This window comes from Oncorhynchus keta, chromosome 22, assembly GCF_023373465.1.
Source record: "Oncorhynchus keta strain PuntledgeMale-10-30-2019 chromosome 22, Oket_V2, whole genome shotgun sequence".
Lineage (NCBI taxonomy): Eukaryota > Metazoa > Chordata > Actinopteri > Salmoniformes > Salmonidae > Oncorhynchus > Oncorhynchus keta.
The window spans coordinates 57,579,814-57,601,879 of record NC_068442.1 but is presented as its reverse complement, the minus strand read 5'-3'; the positions used below and the strand labels follow the sequence as shown (position 1 = coordinate 57,601,879).

Genomic DNA, 22,066 nt, shown 5'->3' with positions numbered 1-22,066 from the left:
ATTGCTTTTAGAAACTGGTTACCAACTTAATTAGATCAGTAAAAATACATGTTTTGTCATACCCGTGATATACCACGGCTTTCAGCCAATCAGCATTCAGGGCTGGAACCACCCAGGTTCTAGTAATAAATCACATCTTACCTGCAGTAGATTATGGCTGCTTGAAAAACTTCTTGTTTAACAGAACTTCAAATCTCTTCTTACAATTTGATTTGTTTTATTAAGTAAAATGTCCTAAAGTGTACTTGTGTGTGAATCATCCTGAAACATTTCTCCTGTGTCTGTGTTATTCAGGCATTGACTGACCAGCAGCAGTTTGGCAAGGCAGATCAGATGTACAACAAGTGTATTGACCTGGAGCCAGACAACGCTACAACATACGTCCACAAGGGGTGAGTTAGTCAGACAACACTACAACACACGTCCACAAGGGGTGAGTTAGTCTGACAACACTACAACATACGTCCACAAGGGGTGAGTTAGTCTGACAACGCTACAACATACGTCCACAAGGGGTGAGTTAGTCTGACAACGCTACAACATACGTCCACAAGGGGTGAGTTAGTCTGACAACGCTACAACATACGTCCACAAGGGGTGAGTTAGTCTGACAACGCTACAACATACGTCCACAAGGGGTGAGTTAGTCTGACAACGCTACAACATACGTCCACAAGGGGTGAGTTAGTCTGACAACGCTACAACATACGTCCACAAGGGGTGACAACACTACAACATACGTCCACAAGGGGTGAGTTAGTCTGACAACGCTACAACATACGTCCACAAGGGGTGAGTTAGTCTGACAACGCTACAACATACGTCCACAAGGGGTGAGTTAGTCTGACAACGCTACAACATACGTCCACAAGGGGTGAGTTAGTCTGACAACGCTACAACATACGTCCACAAGGGGTGAGTTAGTCTGACAACGCTACAACATACGTCCACAAGGGGTGAGTTAGTCTGACAACGCTACAACATACGTCCACAAGGGGTGAGTTAGTCTGACAACGCTACAACATACGTCCACAAGGGGTGACAACGCTACAACATACGTCCACAAGGGGTGAGTTAGTCTGACAACGCTACAACATACGTCCACAAGGGGTGAGTTAGTCTGACAACGCTACAACATACGTCCACAAGGGGTGAGTTAGTCTGACAACGCTACAACATACGTCCACAAGGGGTGAGTTAGTCAGACAACACTACAACATACGTCCACAAGGGGTGACAACGCTACAACATACGTCCACAAGGGGTGACAACACTACAACATACGTCCACAAGGGGTGAGTTAGTCTGACAACACTACAACATACGTCCACAAGGGGTGAGTTAGTCTGACAACACTACAACATACGTCCACAAGGGGTGAGTTAGTCTGACAACGCTACAACATACGTCCACAAGGGGTGAGTTAGTCAGACAACACTACAACATACGTCCACAAGGGGTGAGTTAGTCAGACAACGCTACAACATACGTCCACAAGGGGTGAGTTAGTCTGACAACACTACAACATACGTCCACAAGGGGTGAGTTAGTCAGACAACGCTACAACATACGTCCACAAGGGGTGAGTTAGTCTGACAACACTACAACATACGTCCACAAGGGGTGAGTTAGTCAGACAACACTACAACATACATCCACAAGGGGTGAGTTAGTCTGACAACACTACAACATACGTCCACAAGGGGTGAGTTAGTCAGACAACACTACAACATACGTCCACAAGGGGTGAGTTAGTCTGACAACACTACAACATACGTCCACAAGGGGTGACAACACTACAACATACGTCCACAAGGGGTGAGTTAGTCTGACAACACTACAACATACGTCCACAAGGGGTGAGTTAGTCTGACAACACTACAACATACGTCCACAAGGGGTGAGTTAGTCTGACAACGCTACAACATACGTCCACAAGGGGTGAGTTAGTCTGACAACACTACAACATACATCCACAAGGGGTGAGTTAGTCTGACAACACTACAACATACGTCCACAAGGGGTGAGTTAGTCTGACAACACTACAACATACGTCCACAAGGGGTGAGTTAGTCTGACAACACTACAACATACGTCCACAAGGGGTGAGTTAGTCAGACAACACTACAACATACGTCCACAAGGGGTGAGTTAGTCTGACAACACTACAACATACGTCCACAAGGGGTGACAACACTACAACATACGTCCACAAGGGGTGAGTTAGTCTGACAACACTACAACATACGTCCACAAGGGGTGAGTTAGTCTGACAACGCTACAACATACGTCCACAAGGGGTGAGTTAGTCTGACAACACTACAACATACGTCCACAAGGGGTGAGTTAGTCTGACAACGCTACAACACACGTCCACAAGGGGTGAGTTAGTCAGACAACACTACAACATACGTCCACAAGGGGTGAGTTAGTCTGACAACGCTACAACATACGTCCACAAGGGGTGAGTTAGTCTGACAACGCTACAACATACGTCCACAAGGGGTGAGTTAGTCAGACAACACTACAACATACGTCCACAAGGGGTGAGTTAGTCAGACAACACTACAACATACGTCCACAAGGGGTGAGTTAGTCTGACAACGCTACAACATACGTCCACAAGGGGTGAGTTAGTCAGACAACGCTACAACATACGTCCACAAGGGGTGAGTTAGTCTGACAACGCTACAACATACGTCCACAAGGGGTGAGTTAGTCTGACAACGCTACAACATACGTCCACAAGGGGTGAGTTAGTCTGACAACGCTACAACATACGTCCACAAGGGGTGAGTTAGTCTGACAACGCTACAACATACGTCCACAAGGGGTGAGTTAGTCTGACAACGCTACAACATACGTCCACAAGGGGGTGAGTTAGTCTGACAACGCTACAACATACGTCCACAAGGGGTGAGTTAGTCTGACAACGCTACAACATACGTCCACAAGGGGTGAGTTAGTCTGACAACGCTACAACATACGTCCACAAGGGGTGAGTTAGTCTGACAACGCTACAACATACGTCCACAAGGGGTGAGTTAGTCTGACAACGCTACAACATACGTCCACAAGGGGTGAGTTAGTCTGACAACGCTACAACATACGTCCACAAGGGGTGAGTTAGTCTGACAACGCTACAACATACGTCCACAAGGGGTGAGTTAGTCAGACAACGCTACAACATACGTCCACAAGGGGTGAGTTAGTCTGACAACGCTACAACATACGTCCACAAGGGGTGAGTTAGTCTGACAACGCTACAACATACGTCCACAAGGGGTGAGTTAGTCTGACAACGCTACAACATACGTCCACAAGGGGTGAGTTAGTCTGACAACACTACAACATACGTCCACAAGGGGTGAGTTAGTCTGACAACGCTACAACATACGTCCACAAGGGGTGAGTTAGTCAGACAACGCTACAACATACGTCCACAAGGGGTGAGTTAGTCTGACAACACTACAACATACGTCCACAAGGGGTGAGTTAGTCTGACAACGCTACAACATACGTCCACAAGGGGTGAGTTAGTCAGACAACGCTACAACATACGTCCACAAGGGGTGAGTTAGTCTGACAACACTACAACATACGTCCACAAGGGGTGAGTTAGTCTGACAACGCTACAACATACGTCCACAAGGGGTGAGTTAGTCTGACAACAAGGGGTGAGTTAGTCTACAACATACGTCCACAAGGGGTGAGTTAGTCTGACAACGCTACAACATACGTCCACAAGGGGTGAGTTAGTCTGACAACACTACAACATACGTCCACAAGGGGTGAGTTAGTCTGACAACACTACAACATACGTCCACAAGGGGTGAGTTAGTCTGACAACGCTACAACATACGTCCACAAGGGGTGAGTTAGTCTGACAACGCTGACAACATACGTCCACAAGGGGTGAGTTAGTCTGACAACGCTACAACATACGTCCACAAGGGGTGAGTTAGTCTGACAACGCTACAACATACGTCCACAAGGGGTGAGTTAGTCTGACAACGCTACAACACACGTCCACAAGGGGTGAGTTAGTCTGACAACGCTACAACATACGTCCACAAGGGGTGAGTTAGTCTGACAACGCTACAACATACGTCCACAAGGGGTGAGTTAGTCTGACAACGCTACAACAACATACGTCCACAAGGGGTGAGTTAGTCTGACAACGCTACAACATACGTCCACAAGGGGTGAGTTAGTCTGACAACGCTACAACATACGTCCACAAGGGGTGAGTTAGTCTGACAACGCTACAACATACGTCCACAAGGGGTGAGTTAGTCTGACAACGCTACAACATACGTCCACAAGGGGTGAGTTAGTCTGACAACGCTACAACATACGTCCACAAGGGGTGAGTTAGTCTGACAACGCTACAACATACGTCCACAAGGGGTGAGTTAGTCTGACAACGCTACAACATACGTCCACAAGGGGTGAGTTAGTCTGACAACGCTACAACATACGTCCACAAGGGGTGGTTAGTGACAACGTACAACATACGTCCACAAGGGGTGAGTTAGTCTGACAACGCTACAACATACGTCCACAAGGGGTGAGTTAGTCTGACACACGTCCACTGACAACATACAACGTCCACAAGGGGTGAGTTAGTCTGACAACGTCCACAAGGGGTGACAACACAACATACCACAAGGGGTGAGTTAGTCTGACAACGCTACAACATACGTCCACAAGGGGTGAGTTAGTCTGACAACGCTACAACATACGTCCACAAGGGGTGAGTTAGTCTGACAACACTACAACATACGTCCACAAGGGGTGAGTTAGTCTGACAACGCTACAACATACGTCCACAAGGGGTGAGTTAGTCTGACAACGCTACAACATACGTCCACAAGGGGGGTGACAACATACAACATACGTCCACAAGGGGTGAGTTAGTCTGACAACGCTACAACATACGTCCACAAGGGGTGAGTTAGTCTGACAACGCTACAACATACGTCCACAAGGGGTGAGTTAGTCTGACAACGCTACAACATACGTCCACAAGGGGTGAGTTAGTCTGATAACGCTACAACATACGTCCACAAGGGGTGAGTTAGTCTGACAACGCTACAACATACGTCCACAAGGGGTGAGTTAGTCTGACAACGCTACAACATACGTCCACAAGGGGTGAGTTAGTCTGACAACGCTACAACATACGTCCACAAGGGGTGAGTTAGTCTGACAACGCTACAACATACGTCCACAAGGGGTGAGTTAGTCAGACAACGCTACAACATACGTCCACAAGGGGTGAGTTAGTCTGACAACGCTACAACATACGTCCACAAGGGGTGAGTTAGTCAGACAACGCTACAACACACGTCCACAAGGGGTGAGTTAGTCTGACAACGCTACAACATACGTCCACAAGGGGTGAGTTAGTCTGACAACGCTACAACATACGTCCACAAGGGGTGAGTTAGTCAGACAACGCTACAACATACGTCCACAAGGGGTGAGTTAGTCTGACAACGCTACAACATACGTCCACAAGGGGTGAGTTAGTCTGACAACGCTACAACATACGTCCACAAGGGGTGAGTTAGTCTGACAACGCTACAACATACGTCCACAAGGGGTGAGTTAGTCTGACAACGCTACAACATATGTCCACAAGGGGTGAGTTAGTCTGACAACGCTACAACATACGTCCACAAGGGGTGAGTTAGTCTGACAACGCTACAACATACGTCCACAAGGGGTGAGTTAGTCTGACAACGCTACAACATACGTCCACAAGGGGTGAGTTAGTCTGACAACGCTACAACATACGTCCACAAGGGGTGAGTTAGTCAGACAACACTACAACATACATCCACAAGGGGTGAGTTAGTCAGACAACGCTACAACATACATCCACAAGGGGTGAGTTAGTCTGACAACGCTACAACATACGTCCACAAGGGGTGAGTTAGTCTGACAACGCTACAACATACGTCCACAAGGGGTGAGTTAGTCTGACAACGCTACAACATACGTACACAAGGGGTGAGTTAGCCTGACAACGCTACAACATACGTCCACAAGGGGTGAGTTAGTCTGACAACGCTACAACATACGTCCACAAGGGGTGACAACGCTACAACATACGTCCACAAGGGGTGAGTTAGTCTGACAACGCTACAACATACGTCCACAAGGGGTGAGTTAGTCTGACAACGCTACAACATACGTCCACAAGGGGTGACAACACTACAACATACGTCCACAAGGGGTGAGTTAGTCTGACAACGCTACAACATACGTCCACAAGGGGTGAGTTAGTCTGACAACGCTACAACATACGTCCACAAGGGGTGAGTTAGTCTGACAACACTACAACACACGTCCACAAGGGGTGACAACGCTACAACATACGTCCACAAGGGGTGAGTTAGTCTGACAACGCTACAACATACGTCCACAAGGGGTGAGTTAGTCTGACAACGCTACAACATACGTCCACAAGGGGTGAGTTAGTCTGACAACGCTACAACATACGTCCACAAGGGGTGAGTTAGTCTGACAACGCTACAACATACGTCCACAAGGGGTGACAACACTACAACATACGTCCACAAGGGGTGAGTTAGTCTGACAACGCTACAACATACGTCCACAAGGGGTGAGTTAGTCTGACAACGCTACAACATACGTCCACAAGGGGTGAGTTAGTCTGACAACGCTACAACATACGTCCACAAGGGGTGACAACACTACAACATACGTCCACAAGGGGTGAGTTAGTCTGACAACACTACAACATACGTCCACAAGGGGTGAGTTCGTCTGACAACGCTACAACATACGTCCACAAGGGGTGAGTTAGTCTGACAACACTACAACATACGTCCACAAGGGGTGAGTTAGTCTGACAACGCTACAACATACGTCCACAAGGGGTGAGTTAGTCTGACAACGCTACAACATACGTCCACAAGGGGTGACAACACTACAACATACGTCCACAAGGGGTGAGTTAGTCTGACAACGCTATACAACATACGTCCACAAGGGGTGAGTTAGTCTGACAACGCTACAACATACGTCCACAAGGGGTGAGTTAGTCTGACAACGCTACAACATACGTACACAAGGGGTGAGTTAGTCTGATAACGCTACAACATACGTCCACAAGGGGTGAGTTAGTCTGACAACGCTACAACATACGTCCACAAGGGGTGAGTTAGTCTGACAACGCTACAACATACGTCCACAAGGGGTGAGTTAGTCTGACAACGCTACAACATACGTCCACAAGGGGTGAGTTAGTCTGACAACGCTACAACATACGTCCACAAGGGGTGAGTTAGTCAGACAACGCTACAACACACGTCCACAAGGGGTGAGTTAGTCTGACAACGCTACAACATACGTCCACAAGGGGTGAGTTAGTCAGACAACGCTACAACACACGTCCACAAGGGGTGAGTTAGTCTGACAACACTACAACACACGTCCACAAGGGGTGACAACGCTACAACATACGTCCACAAGGGGTGAGTTAGTCTGACAACGCTACAACATACGTCCACAAGGGGTGAGTTAGTCTGACAACGCTACAACATACGTCCACAAGGGGTGAGTTAGTCTGACAACGCTACAACATACGTCCACAAGGGGTGAGTTAGTCTGACAACGCTACAACATACGTCCACAAGGGGTGAGTTAGTCTGACAACGCTACAACATACGTCCACAAGGGGTGAGTTAGTCTGACAACGCTACAACATACGTCCACAAGGGGTGAGTTAGTCTGACAACGCTACAACATACGTCCACAAGGGGTGAGTTAGTCTGACAACGCTACAACATACGTCCACAAGGGGTGACAACACTACAACATACGTCCACAAGGGGTGAGTTAGTCTGACAACACTACAACATACGTCCACAAGGGGTGAGTTCGTCTGACAACGCTACAACATACGTCCACAAGGGGTGAGTTAGTCTGACAACACTACAACATACGTCCACAAGGGGTGAGTTAGTCTGACAACGCTACAACATACGTCCACAAGGGGTGAGTTAGTCTGACAACGCTACAACATACGTCCACAAGGGGTGACAACACTACAACATACGTCCACAAGGGGTGAGTTAGTCTGACAACGCTACAACATACGTCCACAAGGGGTGAGTTAGTCTGACAACGCTACAACATACGTCCACAAGGGGTGAGTTAGTCTGACAACGCTACAACATACGTCCACAAGGGGTGAGTTAGTCTGACAACGCTACAACATACGTCCACAAGGGGTGAGTTAGTCTGACAACGCTACAACATACGTCCACAAGGGGTGAGTTAGTCTGACAACGCTACAACATACGTCCACAAGGGGTGAGTTAGTCTGACAACGCTACAACATACGTCCACAAGGGGTGAGTTAGTCTGACAACGCTACAACATACGTCCACAAGGGGTGAGTTAGTCAGACAACGCTACAACACACGTCCACAAGGGGTGAGTTAGTCTGACAACGCTACAACATACGTCCACAAGGGGTGAGTTAGTCAGACAACGCTACAACACACGTCCACAAGGGGTGAGTTAGTCTGACAACGCTACAACATACGTCCACAAGGGGTGAGTTAGTCTGACAACGCTACAACATACGTACACAAGGGGTGAGTTAGTCTGACAACGCTACAACATACGTCCACAAGGGGTGAGTTAGTCTGACAACGCTACAACATACGTCCACAAGGGGTGAGTTAGTCAGACAACACTACAACATACGTCCACAAGGGGTGAGTTAGTCTGACAACACTACAACATACGTCCACAAGGGGTGACAACACTACAACATACGTCCACAAGGGGTGAGTTAGTCTGACAACACTACAACATACGTCCACAAGGGGTGAGTTCGTCTGACAACGCTACAACATACGTCCACAAGGGGTGAGTTAGTCTGACAACGCTACAACATACGTCCACAAGGGGTGACAACACTACAACATACGTCCACAAGGGGTGAGTTAGTCTGACAACACTACAACATACGTCCACAAGGGGTGAGTTAGTCTGACAACACTACAACATACGTCCACAAGGGGTGAGTTAGTCTGACAACGCTACAACATACGTCCACAAGGGGTGAGTTAGTCTGACAACACTACAACATACGTCCACAAGGGGTGAGTTAGTCTGACAACACTACAACATACGTCCACAAGGGGTGAGTTAGTCTGACAACGCTACAACATACGTCCACAAGGGGTGAGTTAGTCTGACAACGCTACAACATACGTCCACAAGGGGTGAGTTAGTCTGACAACGCTACAACATACGTCCACAAGGGGTGAGTTAGTCTGACAACGCTACAACATACGTACACAAGGGGTGAGTTAGTCTGACAACGCTACAACATACGTCCACAAGGGGTGAGTTAGTCTGACAACGCTACAACATACGTCCACAAGGGGTGAGTTAGTCAGACAACACTACAACATACGTCCACAAGGGGTGAGTTAGTCTGACAACACTACAACATACGTCCACAAGGGGTGACAACACTACAACATACGTCCACAAGGGGTGAGTTAGTCTGACAACACTACAACATACGTCCACAAGGGGTGACAACGCTACAACATACGTCCACAAGGGGTGAGTTAGTCTGACAACGCTACAACACACGTCCACAAGGGGTGAGTTAGTCTGACAACGCTACAACATACGTCCACAAGGGGTGAGTTAGTCTGACAACGCTACAACATACGTCCACAAGGGGTGAGTTAGTCTGACAACGCTACAACATACGTCCACAAGGGGTGAGTTAGTCTGACAACGCTACAACATACGTACACAAGGGGTGAGTTAGTCTGACAACGCTACAACATACGTCCACAAGGGGTGAGTTAGTCTGACAACGCTACAACATACGTCCACAAGGGGTGAGTTAGTCAGACAACACTACAACATACGTCCACAAGGGGTGAGTTAGTCTGACAACACTACAACATACGTCCACAAGGGGTGACAACACTACAACATACGTCCACAAGGGGTGAGTTAGTCTGACAACACTACAACATACGTCCACAAGGGGTGAGTTCGTCTGACAACGCTACAACATACGTCCACAAGGGGTGAGTTAGTCTGACAACACTACAACATACGTCCACAAGGGGTGAGTTAGTCTGACAACGCTACAACATACGTCCACAAGGGGTGAGTTAGTCTGACAACGCTACAACATACGTCCACAAGGGGTGAGTTAGTCTGACAACGCTACAACATACGTCCACAAGGGGTGAGTTAGTCTGACAACGCTACAACATACGTACACAAGGGGTGAGTTAGTCTGACAACGCTACAACATACGTCCACAAGGGGTGAGTTAGTCTGACAACGCTACAACATACGTCCACAAGGGGTGAGTTAGTCAGACAACACTACAACATACGTCCACAAGGGGTGAGTTAGTCTGACAACACTACAACATACGTCCACAAGGGGTGACAACACTACAACATACGTCCACAAGGGGTGAGTTAGTCTGACAACACTACAACATACGTCCACAAGGGGTGAGTTCGTCTGACAACGCTACAACATACGTCCACAAGGGGTGAGTTAGTCTGACAACACTACAACATACGTCCACAAGGGGTGAGTTAGTCTGACAACGCTACAACATACGTCCACAAGGGGTGAGTTAGTCTGACAACACTACAACATACGTCCACAAGGGGTGAGTTAGTCAGACAACACTACAACATACGTCCACAAGGGGTGAGTTAGTCTGACAACGCTACAACATACGTCCACAAGGGGTGACAACACTACAACATACGTCCACAAGGGGTGAGTTAGTCTGACAACGCTACAACATACGTCCACAAGGGGTGAGTTAGTCTGACAACGCTACAACATACGTCCACAAGGGGTGAGTTAGTCTGACAACGCTACAACATACGTACACAAGGGGTGAGTTAGTCTGATAACGCTACAACATACGTCCACAAGGGGTGAGTTAGTCTGACAACGCTACAACATACGTCCACAAGGGGTGAGTTAGTCTGACAACGCTACAACATACGTCCACAAGGGGTGAGTTAGTCTGACAACGCTACAACATACGTCCACAAGGGGTGAGTTAGTCTGACAACGCTACAACATACGTCCACAAGGGGTGAGTTAGTCAGACAACGCTACAACACACGTCCACAAGGGGTGAGTTAGTCTGACAACGCTACAACATACGTCCACAAGGGGTGAGTTAGTCAGACAACGCTACAACACACGTCCACAAGGGGTGAGTTAGTCTGACAACGCTACAACATACGTCCACAAGGGGTGAGTTAGTCTGACAACGCTACAACATACGTCCACAAGGGGTGAGTTAGTCTGACAACGCTACAACACACGTCCACAAGGGGTGAGTTAGTCTGACAACGCTACAACATACGTCCACAAGGGGTGAGTTAGTCTGACAACGCTACAACATACGTCCACAAGGGGTGAGTTAGTCTGACAACGCTACAACATATGTCCACAAGGGGTGAGTTAGTCTGACAACGCTACAACATACGTCCACAAGGGGTGAGTTAGTCTGACAACGCTACAACATACGTCCACAAGGGGTGAGTTAGTCTGACAACGCTACAACATACGTCCACAAGGGGTGAGTTAGTCAGACAACACTACAACATACATCCACAAGGGGTGAGTTAGTCAGACAACGCTACAACATACATCCACAAGGGGTGAGTTAGTCTGACAACGCTACAACATACGTCCACAAGGGGTGAGTTAGTCTGACAACGCTACAACATACGTCCACAAGGGGTGAGTTAGTCTGACAACGCTACAACATACGTACACAAGGGGTGAGTTAGCCTGACAACGCTACAACATACGTCCACAAGGGGTGAGTTAGTCTGACAACGCTACAACATACGTCCACAAGGGGTGACAACGCTACAACATACGTCCACAAGGGGTGAGTTAGTCTGACAACACTACAACATACGTCCACAAGGGGTGAGTTAGTCTGACAACGCTACAACATACGTCCACAAGGGGTGAGTTAGTCTGACAACGCTACAACATACGTCCACAAGGGGTGAGTTAGTCTGACAACACTACAACACACGTCCACAAGGGGTGACAACGCTACAACATACGTCCACAAGGGGTGAGTTAGTCTGACAACGCTACAACATACGTCCACAAGGGGTGAGTTAGTCTGACAACGCTACAACATACGTCCACAAGGGGTGAGTTAGTCTGACAACGCTACAACATACGTCCACAAGGGGTGAGTTAGTCTGACAACGCTACAACATACGTCCACAAGGGGTGAGTTAGTCTGACAACGCTACAACATACGTCCACAAGGGGTGAGTTAGTCTGACAACGCTACAACATACGTCCACAAGGGGTGAGTTAGTCTGACAACGCTACAACATACGTCCACAAGGGGTGAGTTAGTCTGACAACGCTACAACATACGTCCACAAGGGGGTGGGTGACAACACTACAACATACGTCCACAAGGGGTGAGTTAGTCTGACAACACTACAACATACGTCCACAAGGGGTGAGTTCGTCTGACAACACTACAACATACGTCCACAAGGGGTGAGTTAGTCTGACAACACTACAACATACGTCCACAAGGGGTGAGTTAGTCTGACAACGCTACAACATACGTCCACAAGGGGTGAGTTAGTCTGACAACACTACAACATACGTCCACAAGGGGTGAGTTAGTCAGACAACACTACAACATACGTCCACAAGGGGTGAGTTAGTCTGACAATGCTACAACATACGTCCACAAGGGGTGACAACACTACAACATACGTCCACAAGGGGTGAGTTAGTCTGACAACGCTACAACATACGTCCACAAGGGGTGAGTTAGTCTGACAACGCTACAACATACGTCCACAAGGGGTGAGTTAGTCTGACAACGCTACAACACACGTCCACAAGGGGTGAGTTAGTCTGACAACGCTACAACATACGTCCACAAGGGGTGAGTTAGTCTGACAACGCTACAACATACGTCCACAAGGGGTGAAGTTAGTCTGACAACGCTACAACATACGTCCACAAGGGGTGAGTTAGTCAGACAACACTACAACATACATCCACAAGGGGTGAGTTAGTCAGACAACGCTACAACATACATCCACAAGGGGTGAGTTAGTCTGACAACGCTACAACATACGTCCACAAGGGGTGAGTTAGTCTGACAACGCTACAACATACGTCCACAAGGGGTGAGTTAGTCTGACAACGCTACAACATACGTACACAAGGGGTGAGTTAGTCTGACAACGCTACAACATACGTCCACAAGGGGTGAGTTAGTCTGACAACGCTACAACATACGTACACAAGGGGTGAGTTAGCCTGACAACGCTACAACATACGTACACAAGGGGTGAGTTAGCCTGACAACGCTACAACATACATCCACAAGGGGTGAGTTAGTCTGACAACGCTACAACATACGTCCACAAGGGGTGAGTTAGTCTGACAACACTACAACATACGTCCACAAGGGGTGAGTTAGTCTGACAACGCTACAACATACGTACACAAGGGGTGAGTTAGCCTGACAACGCTACAACATACGTCCACAAGGGGTGAGTTAGTCTGACAACGCTACAACATACGTCCACAAGGGGTGACAACGCTACAACATACGTCCACAAGGGGTGAGTTAGTCTGACAACACTACAACATACGTCCACAAGGGGTGAGTTAGTCTGACAACGCTACAACATACGTCCACAAGGGGTGAGTTAGTCTGACAACGCTACAACATACGTCCACAAGGGGTGAGTTAGTCAGACAACGCTACAACACACGTCCACAAGGGGTGAGTTAGTCTGACAACACTACAACATACATCCACAAGGGGTGAGTTAGTCTGACAACACTACAACATACATCCACAAGGGGTGAGTTAGTCTGACAACACTACAACATACGTCCACAAGGGGTGAGTTAGTCTGACAACACTACAACACACGTCCACAAGGGGTGAGTTAGTCTGACAACACTACAACATACGTACACAAGGGGTGAGTTAGCCTGACAACGCTACAACATACGTCCACAAGGGGTGAGTTAGTCTGACAACGCTACAACATACGTACACAAGGGGTGAGTTAGCCTGACAACGCTACAACATACGTCCACAAGGGGTGAGTTAGTCTGACAACGCTACAACATACGTCCACAAGGGGTGACAACGCTACAACATACGTCCACAAGGGGTGAGTTAGTCTGACAACACTACAACATACGTCCACAAGGGGTGAGTTAGTCTGACAACGCTACAACATACGTCCACAAGGGGTGAGTTAGTCTGATAACGCTACAACATACGTCCACAAGGGGTGAGTTAGTCTGACAACGCTACAACATACGTCCACAAGGGGTGAGTTAGTCTGACAACGCTACAACATACGTCCACAAGGGGTGAGTTAGCCTGACAACGCTACAACATACATCCACAAGGGGTGAGTTAGCCTGACAACGCTACAACATACGTCCACAAGGGGTGAGTTAGTCTGACAACGCTACAACATACGTACACAAGGGGTGAGTTAGTCTGACAACGCTACAACATACGTACACAAGGGGTGAGTTAGTCTGACAACGCTACAACATACGTCCACAAGGGGTGAGTTAGTCTGACAACGCTACAACATACGTCCACAAGGGGTGAGTTAAGAGGGGCGTGGTCTCTGAGATGAAGTGGATGGGAGGGGCATCCCTGGTCTCTGAGATGAAGTGGATGGGAGGGGCATCCCTGAGATGAAGTGGATGGGAGGGGCATCCCTGAGATGAAGTGGATGGGAGGGGCATCCCTGGTCTCTGAGATGAAGTGGATGGGAGGGGCGTCCCTGGTCTCTGAGATGAAGTGGATGGGAGGGGCGTCCCTGGTCTCTGAGATGAGGTGGATGGGAGGGGCGTCCCTGAGATGAAGTGGATGGGAGGGGCGTCCCTGGTCTCTGAGATGAAGTGGATGGGAGGGGCGTCCCTGGTCTCTGAGATGAGGTGGATGGGAGAGGCGTCCCTGAGATGAGGTGGATGGGAGGGGCGTCCCTGAGATGAAGTGGATGGGAGGGGCGTCCCTGAGATGAGGTGGATGGGAGGGGCGTCCCTGAGATGAGGTGGATGGGAGGGGCGTCCCTGAGATGAGGTGGATGGGAGGGCCGTCCCTGGTCTCTGAGATGAGGTGGATGGGAGGGCCGTCCCTGGTCCCTGAGATGAGGTGGATGGGAGGGCCGTCCCTGAGATGAGGTGGATGGGAGGGGCGTCCCTGAGATGAGGTGGATGGGAGGGGCGTCCCTGAGATGAAGTGGATGGGAGGGGTGTCCCTGAGATGAGGTGGATGGGAGGGGCGTCCCTGGTCTCTGAGATGAAGTGGATGGGAGGGGCGTCCCTGGTCTCTGAGATGAGGTGGATGGGAGGGGCGTCCCTGAGATGAAGTGGATGGGAGGGCCGTCCCTGGTCTCTGAGATGAAGTGGATGGGAGGGGCGTCCCTGGTCTCTGAGATGAAGTGGATGGGAGGGGCGTCCCTGAGATGAAGTGGATGGGAGGGCCGTCCCTGGTCTCTGAGATGAAGTGGATGGGAGGGGCGTCCCTGGTCTCTGAGATGAGGTGGATGGGAGGGGCGTCCCTGGTCTCTGAGATGAGGTGGATGGGAGGGGCGTCCCTGGTCTCTGAGATGAGGTGGATGGGAGGGGCGTCCCTGAGATGAGGTGGATGGGAGGGGCGTCCCTGGTCCCTGAGATGAGGTGGATGCGAGGGGCGTCCCTGAGATGAAGTGGATGGGAGGGGCGTCCCTGAGATGAAGTGGATGGGAGGGGTGTCCCTGAGATGAGGTGGATGGGAGGGGCGTCCCTGAGATGAGGTGGATGGGAGGGTGTCCCTGAGATGAGGTGGATGGGAGGGGCGTCCCTGAGATGAGGTGGATGGGAGGGGCGTCCCTGAGATGAGGTGGATGGGAGGGGCGTCCCTGGTCTCTGAGATGAGGTGGATGGGAGGGCCGTCCCTGGTCTCTGAGATGAAGTGGATGGGAGGGGCATCCCTGGTCTCTGAGATGAGGTGGATGGGAGGGGCGTCCCTGGTCTCTGAGATGAGGTGGATGGGAGGGGCATCCCTGAGATGAAGTGGATGGGAGGGGCGTCCCTGAGATGAGGTGGATGGGAGGGGCGTCCCTGGTCTCTGAGATGAGGTGGATGGGAGGGCCGTCCCTGGTCCCTGAGATGAGGTGGATGGGAGGGGCGTCCCTGGTCTCTGAGATGAGGTGGATGGGAGGGGCGTCCCTGGTCTCTGAGATGAGGTGGATGGGAGGGGCGTCCCTGGTCTCTGAGATGAGGTGGATGGGAGGGGCGTCCCTGGTCTCTGAGATGAGGTGGATGGGAGGGGCGTCCCTGGTCTCTGAGATGAGGTGGATGGGAGGGGCGTCCCTGGTCTCTGAGATGAGGTGGATGGGAGGGCCGTCCCTGGTGTCTGAGATGAGGTGGATGGGAGGGGCATCCCTGGTCTCTGAGATGAAGTGGATGGGAGGGGCGTCCCTGGTCTCTGAGATGAGGTGGATGGGAGGGGCGTCCCTGGTCTCTGAGATGAGGTGGATGGGAGGGCCTGGTCTCTGAGATGAGGTGGATGGGAGGGCCGTCCCTGGTCCCTGAGATGAAGTGGATGGGAGGGCCGTCCCTGGTCCCTGAGATGAGGTGGATGGGAGGGGCGTCCCTGGTCTCTGAGATGAGGTGGATGGGAGGGGCGTCCCTGGTCTCTGAGATGAGGTGGATGGGAGGGGCGTCTCTGAGATGAGGTGGATGGGAGGGGCGTCTCTGAGATGAGGTGGATGGGAGGGCCGTCCCTGGTCTCTGAGATGAGGTGGATGGGAGGGGCGTCCCTGGTCTCTGAGATGAGGTGGATGGGAGGGGCGTCCCTGGTCTCTGAGATGAGGTGGATGGGAGGGCCGTCCCTGGTCTCTGAGATGAGGTGGATGGGAGGGCCGTCCCTGGTCTCTGAGATGAGGTGGATGGGAGGGCCGTCCCTGGTCTCTGAGATGAAGTGGATGGGAGGGGCATCCCTGGTCTCTGAGATGAGGTGGATGGGAGGGGCGTCCCTGGTCTCTGAGATGAGGTGGATGGGAGGGGCATCCCTGAGATGAAGTGGATGGGAGGGGCGTCCCTGGTCTCTGAGATGAGGTGGATGGGAGGGCCGTCCCTGGTCTCTGAGATGAAGTGGATGGGAGGGGCGTCCCTGGTCTCTGAGATGAAGTGGATGGGAGGGGTGTCTCTGAGATGAGGTGGATGGGAGGGGCGTCCCTGAGATGAGGTGGATGGGAGGGGCATCCCTGAGATGAGGTGGATGGGAGGGCCGTCCCTGAGAGGCATCCTAGGTGCCTAATTTGATTAACTTTGTGTAATAAGGCCGCAAAACATGCGTGTGCCCGTTTTCACGCAAAAGTTGGCATTTATAAAAAATGTAACTTGACATGAGGATTGGCCTATCCTCCCGGAAACTGTAGACCATGCGTACGCACAGTTTTGTGCCCGCAGATATGTAGTGTTAGATTTACGCAATAGTTATAAATGAGGCCCCTGGTGTGATGAGGTTGTGAGGGGAAGTGGCCTGCAGATCAGGAGTAAGGTTTTAGTGATAGTCCAATAGATGGCTGATTCCTGTGTGTGTGTGTGTGTGTGTGTGTGTGTGTGTGTGTGTGTGTGTGTGTGTGTGTGTGTGTGTGTGTGTGTGTGTGTGTGTGTGTGTGTGTGTGTCAGGTTGTTGCAGCTCCAGTGGAAGCAGGACTTGGACCTGGGCCTGGACCTCATCAGCAAGGCCATTGAGATGGACAACAAATGTGACTTTGCCTATGAAACCATGGGCACTATTGAGGTTCAGCGGTTAGTTCAATACTTATTCAAATATTTCCCGGTAATAACTTTAGTTAAGAAGGCATTAAATAACATGTTGGTACATTTATAAATGTTTTTACATTAACAACAAATATATTAAAAAAATAGTCCTGCTTTCCAACCCAGTGTACAAACAAATACTAACTTTATACACAGGGGTATATACCTTTAAAATGTATAAGGCTTCACAGGCATTTAAGGTTCGCTTTGCTTTAAATATGTTTTGTATTTATGCAGCATAAAAAAAAAAGAAGCCATTTAGTTCAGTTTTGAAATGAAGACTCTTGGCTTTTCTGTTGCATTTATAGTATGTATCAAATTATTACCATACATAATAATAATACAGAGATGAATTATGGGACAGGGTCAGAGGCATCCAGAACATCTTGGATTAGGGGCATCCAGAACATATTGCATCAGTTAAGGTCACGGCCATCCAGACCATATTGGGTAGGTCAGGGGCATCCAGTACATATTGGGTAGGTCAGGGGCATCCAGTACATATTGGGTAGGTCAGGGGCATCCAGAACATATTGGGTAGGTCAGGGGCATCCAGTACATATCCAGACACATACATAAAATGTAATGTCATAAAATACATAAGACACATGTAAAAACTAGTGCTCTCTGGGTGTTCGTAAATATAGAGTGTTGTCAGATTGTCCGTTCATAAATTCAGGGAATTTCGCTCTCGGAGCATTCAGAGCGCCCACACTAGACCCTCTGGCCGAAGAGTAGGGTTGAGCCAAGCTTTATGACCTCACAGCTGTAGTCAAGCACCCTAACTGACTAACGTTGGCTAGCTTGCTAGCTACTTCCAGACACAAATGAGAGAACACCTCACAGATCATTTTACTCACCGTAGCAGAGCTGGTTAGGCTGTTTTCATTTTATCCAGAGCGTTGGTGACTGTAACTGCTGCTGGAAACAATTTAATTACTTTTTTTGGCCAATTTTTACTGACACTTAAATAAACTTCCCTCTCATTTCAGGGGAAACCTGGAAAAAGCGATAGACATGTTCAACAAGGCCATCAACCTGGCCAAGTCAGAGATTGAGATGGCCCACCTCTACTCACTGTGTGATGCAGCCTATGCCCAGACTGAGGTAGCCAGGAAGTACGGACTGAAGCCACCCACGCTGTAACTCTCCTGTCACATGACCCACCCTACCCAAGTCTCTCCACTGCTGAGCCGCCTGATCATATTATAGCTGCAGATATTTGAGTCATTTAGTTTTGTACATGACCTGAGAACTACCGGTGGTTAAAGATGAAAGAAACATATGTGACTAGGGTTGCAAAATTACGGTAACTTTCCCAAAATTCCCATTTTTTTTCTGAAATCCAGGAATTACGGTGAAATTAGCAGGAAATCCATGAACATGCCAACCAGGATTTCTGGAAAACCAGGGAGGGAAGGTTAGGAAAGTAACTGGAATTTTGCAATCCTGTCTGACCATACATTATTATCATGTTTATGTCACGTTGAATTGGAATTCAAACCAGGGCTAGAACCCCAATCCGCTGGTAAATAGGGTGGTCTTAACCCTCACATCCTTCAGGGCACTTGACCCACACACCCCCGTCTCCTGATATTTAGTTTAAGCCGGACCGTGACCACTATTGGCCCTCCTGTACCATTCAGAATGTCTTGTTTTCTCTATCAGGAACATGTGAATGGCCAGGTATCCATCCAGAAATAATTGCATCTTCTAAAATCAAAGGGAGATTCACTCAATAGATTTCTCCATTCTATTGCAGACTTATCCATATTTGGACATATTTTAAGATAAATGTATTATGTTGCTTCCACACAGACCTGTATAGAGTTCTAATGGACTGTTCATTTGCTACTATATATGTTTCTATTATTCTTGTTCTCGAACAAATATTTCTGTCCAGACAACTCTATATCCTCAAGACGTAACATTATCATTGAATGGTGAATTTAAATGCAGGATTAAAATGTTAGTCAAATGTGTGTGTGTAATGATGGATGTCTGGTGTGTTTGGTGTAATGCTGCAGCTGATATGACAATGTGTGGGATAAGAGAGTCCAGGCGAAGTTGGGGTCCTAAAGTGTTGTTTATTTCGGGGGATTGCCTGTTTTTCCTTTTTATATATTCTGTACAGCATGTGAGATTTCTCTTTCTAAGTACATGTTAATGCAATGCTCGTGCTGAAATACTGTTTCTGAAATACTGTTTCTGAAACTATCTGGCCATTTTGGAAAGGCTAGACTGAATAAGAATGAACATTTAGACCTAAAATGACAGCTTTAATTCAGCAATTCTCAAAATGTACCTCTTCTATTTTTATGTGGTTGTTTTCCCAACTGGCTTGTAGATTCCGAAAATGTCAGAAGGGACAATTATTTTAATATTTTTTTCAGGCTCAGTCAACGTTTACTTTGCAGGGGGCAGGTATGCCATCATACAGTGCCTACAGAGAGTATTCACACCCAGTGGTGTGTATTCATGGATGCCAAGGGAAACCAGGCTTCACAAAAAAATTGACCAATAAAAAATAAAAATAAACATTTATTTTGCCTCTTATATAATTTTCCTTCAATTCGAAAGAGGCTGAATGTATCTCAACAGAGAAAGCATCCGAGTGAGCGAAACAGCACCCCTCTGTCTCTGTGTATAGGCCATGTATTTGATGCTGTCTGGTCCAAACGAGTGTGACGTTGTTGCGTTGAAGGCAAGGGAAGCCAGCGATTGTTTGACCTCCCTTGATAAAAAAAGTAGACCAAATTAGCCAGTTTAGTGTTGAGCTCAACTGTGAAAAGTCCTGGCGCACCAAAAAAAAAGTGTCAAAGGACAAAGGACATTGAGAGCATACCTCACGGACAGAAAAACTTGAATTGTTGCATCTCGTTGTGATGTCCTCCGATGGCTAGCTAGCTACCTAAAAATGGTCCTTTTCCTAAATTATCCATGGATGGAGATAGGGGTTTGGACTTGCGGTTTTAAGTAATTATCTGTACTGGCTAATGATTATAATGCTAATCCCACCATTCATTCATACATTGTTGTGCCCCTGGCCTGAGAGGATAGAAGTTGAATATGTAACTAGATGTAGAAGGCTGATTGTTAACTAGCTGGCCTGGCACATCGTTCCCCATGAAAGGAAGTAACGAGCATTTTAGCCAAATCTGACTAGTTATCTCCAGAGTTCAACTTGATAGCAGTTTTGTTGAACGTTACTCAAAGTAACGAGGTTCTACTCAACATACTGCAGACCAAAGACGATCAGTTAATGACCACAGTGACTTGTGTCGTCTGCATAGCAATGATAGGAGAGACCATGTGAGGTTATGACAGAGCCAAGTGACTTGGTGTATAGCGAGAATAGGAGAGGGCCTAGAACAGAGCCCTGGGGGACACCAGTGGTGAGAGCGTGTGGTGAGGAGACAGACTCGCCACGCCACCTGCTAGTTTGAGCGACCTGTCAGGTAGGACGCAATCCAAAATCGTACCTAAGCGCTCAAGTGAGATGCCCAACTCGGAGAGGGTGGAAGGAGGATCTGATGGTTCACAGTATCGAAGGCAGCCGATGGGTCTAGAAGGATGAGAGCAGAGGAGAGAGAGTTAGCTTTATTAGTGCGGAGTCTTCTCCTCCGTGATACAGAGAAGAGCAGTCTCAGTTGAATGACTAGTCTTGAAACCTGACTGATTTGGATCAAGAAGGTCATTCTGAGAGAGATACCTTGGGAGAGCTGGCCAAAGACGGCAGCTTTCAAGAGTTTTGGAGAAAAAGAAAGAAGGGATACTGGTCTGTAGTTGCTGACATCGGAGGGAACGAGTGTAGCTTTTTTCAGAAGGGGTGCAACTTTCTCGCTCTCTGAAGACGGAATGGACGTAGCCAGCGGTCAGGGATGAGTTGATGAGCGAGGTGAGGTCCAAGGGAGAAGGTCTCCGGAAATGGTCTGGAGAAGAGAGGAGGGGATAGGGTCAATGCGGGCAGGTTGTTGGGTGGCCAGGAGCGTCACAAGACGGAGATTTCATCTGGAGAGAGAGGGGAGAAAGAGGTCAGAGCACAGGGTAGGGCAGTGAGCAGAACCAGCGGTGTCGTTTGACTTAGCAAACGAGGATCGGATGTCGTCGACCTTCTTTTCAAAATGGTTGACAAAGTCATATGCAGAAG

The 22,066-nt window shown here is 48.8% G+C and overlaps 2 protein-coding genes across 3 annotated transcripts in view; both read left to right on the top strand.

Annotated features, from left to right (window-relative positions):
* The window catches only part of LOC118372505 (mitochondrial import receptor subunit TOM70-like), an 86,670-nt gene extending 66,210 nt beyond the window's left edge, over window positions 1-20,460 (top strand). The window contains exons 10-12 of the mRNA XM_052475780.1: window positions 295-392; window positions 17,782-17,904; window positions 18,909-20,460. Coding sequence (XP_052331740.1) covers window positions 295-392; window positions 17,782-17,904; window positions 18,909-19,062 — 375 coding nt within the window. The 3' untranslated portion in view covers window positions 19,063-20,460. The remainder of the gene's footprint in view (window positions 1-294; window positions 393-17,781; window positions 17,905-18,908) is intronic.
* Window positions 15,487-17,769, top strand: LOC127910796 (snake venom metalloprotease inhibitor 02D01-like). Of its 2 annotated transcripts, none has more exons than XR_008076218.1 (3): window positions 15,487-15,718; window positions 16,260-16,475; window positions 16,723-16,806. XR_008076218.1 is itself a non-coding variant. In XM_052475781.1 (3 exons), exons 1-3 carry the CDS (start codon window positions 15,570-15,572, stop codon window positions 17,166-17,168), a joined length of 645 nt encoding a protein of 214 aa, XP_052331741.1. In that variant the 5' UTR covers window positions 15,487-15,569; the 3' UTR covers window positions 17,169-17,769. The 2 variants fall into 2 exon arrangements, 1 of the variants encoding a protein (XP_052331741.1); XM_052475781.1 differs by lacking the exon at window positions 16,723-16,806 and adding an exon at window positions 16,889-17,769.
* Window positions 20,461-22,066: the final 1,606 nt, after the last annotated feature.

Coding starts and splice junctions, on each gene's coding strand:
- LOC127910796 (XM_052475781.1), top strand. CDS start 15,570: ATGAAGTGGATGGGAGGGCCGTCCCTGGTCTCTGAGATGAAGTGGATG. Junction 15,719..16,259: donor TCCCTGGTCTCTGAGATGAG/GTGGATGGGAGG, acceptor CCCTGAGATGAG/GTGGATGGGAGGGGCGTCCC. Junction 16,476..16,888: donor TCCCTGGTCTCTGAGATGAG/GTGGATGGGAGG, acceptor CTCTGAGATGAG/GTGGATGGGAGGGGCGTCCC.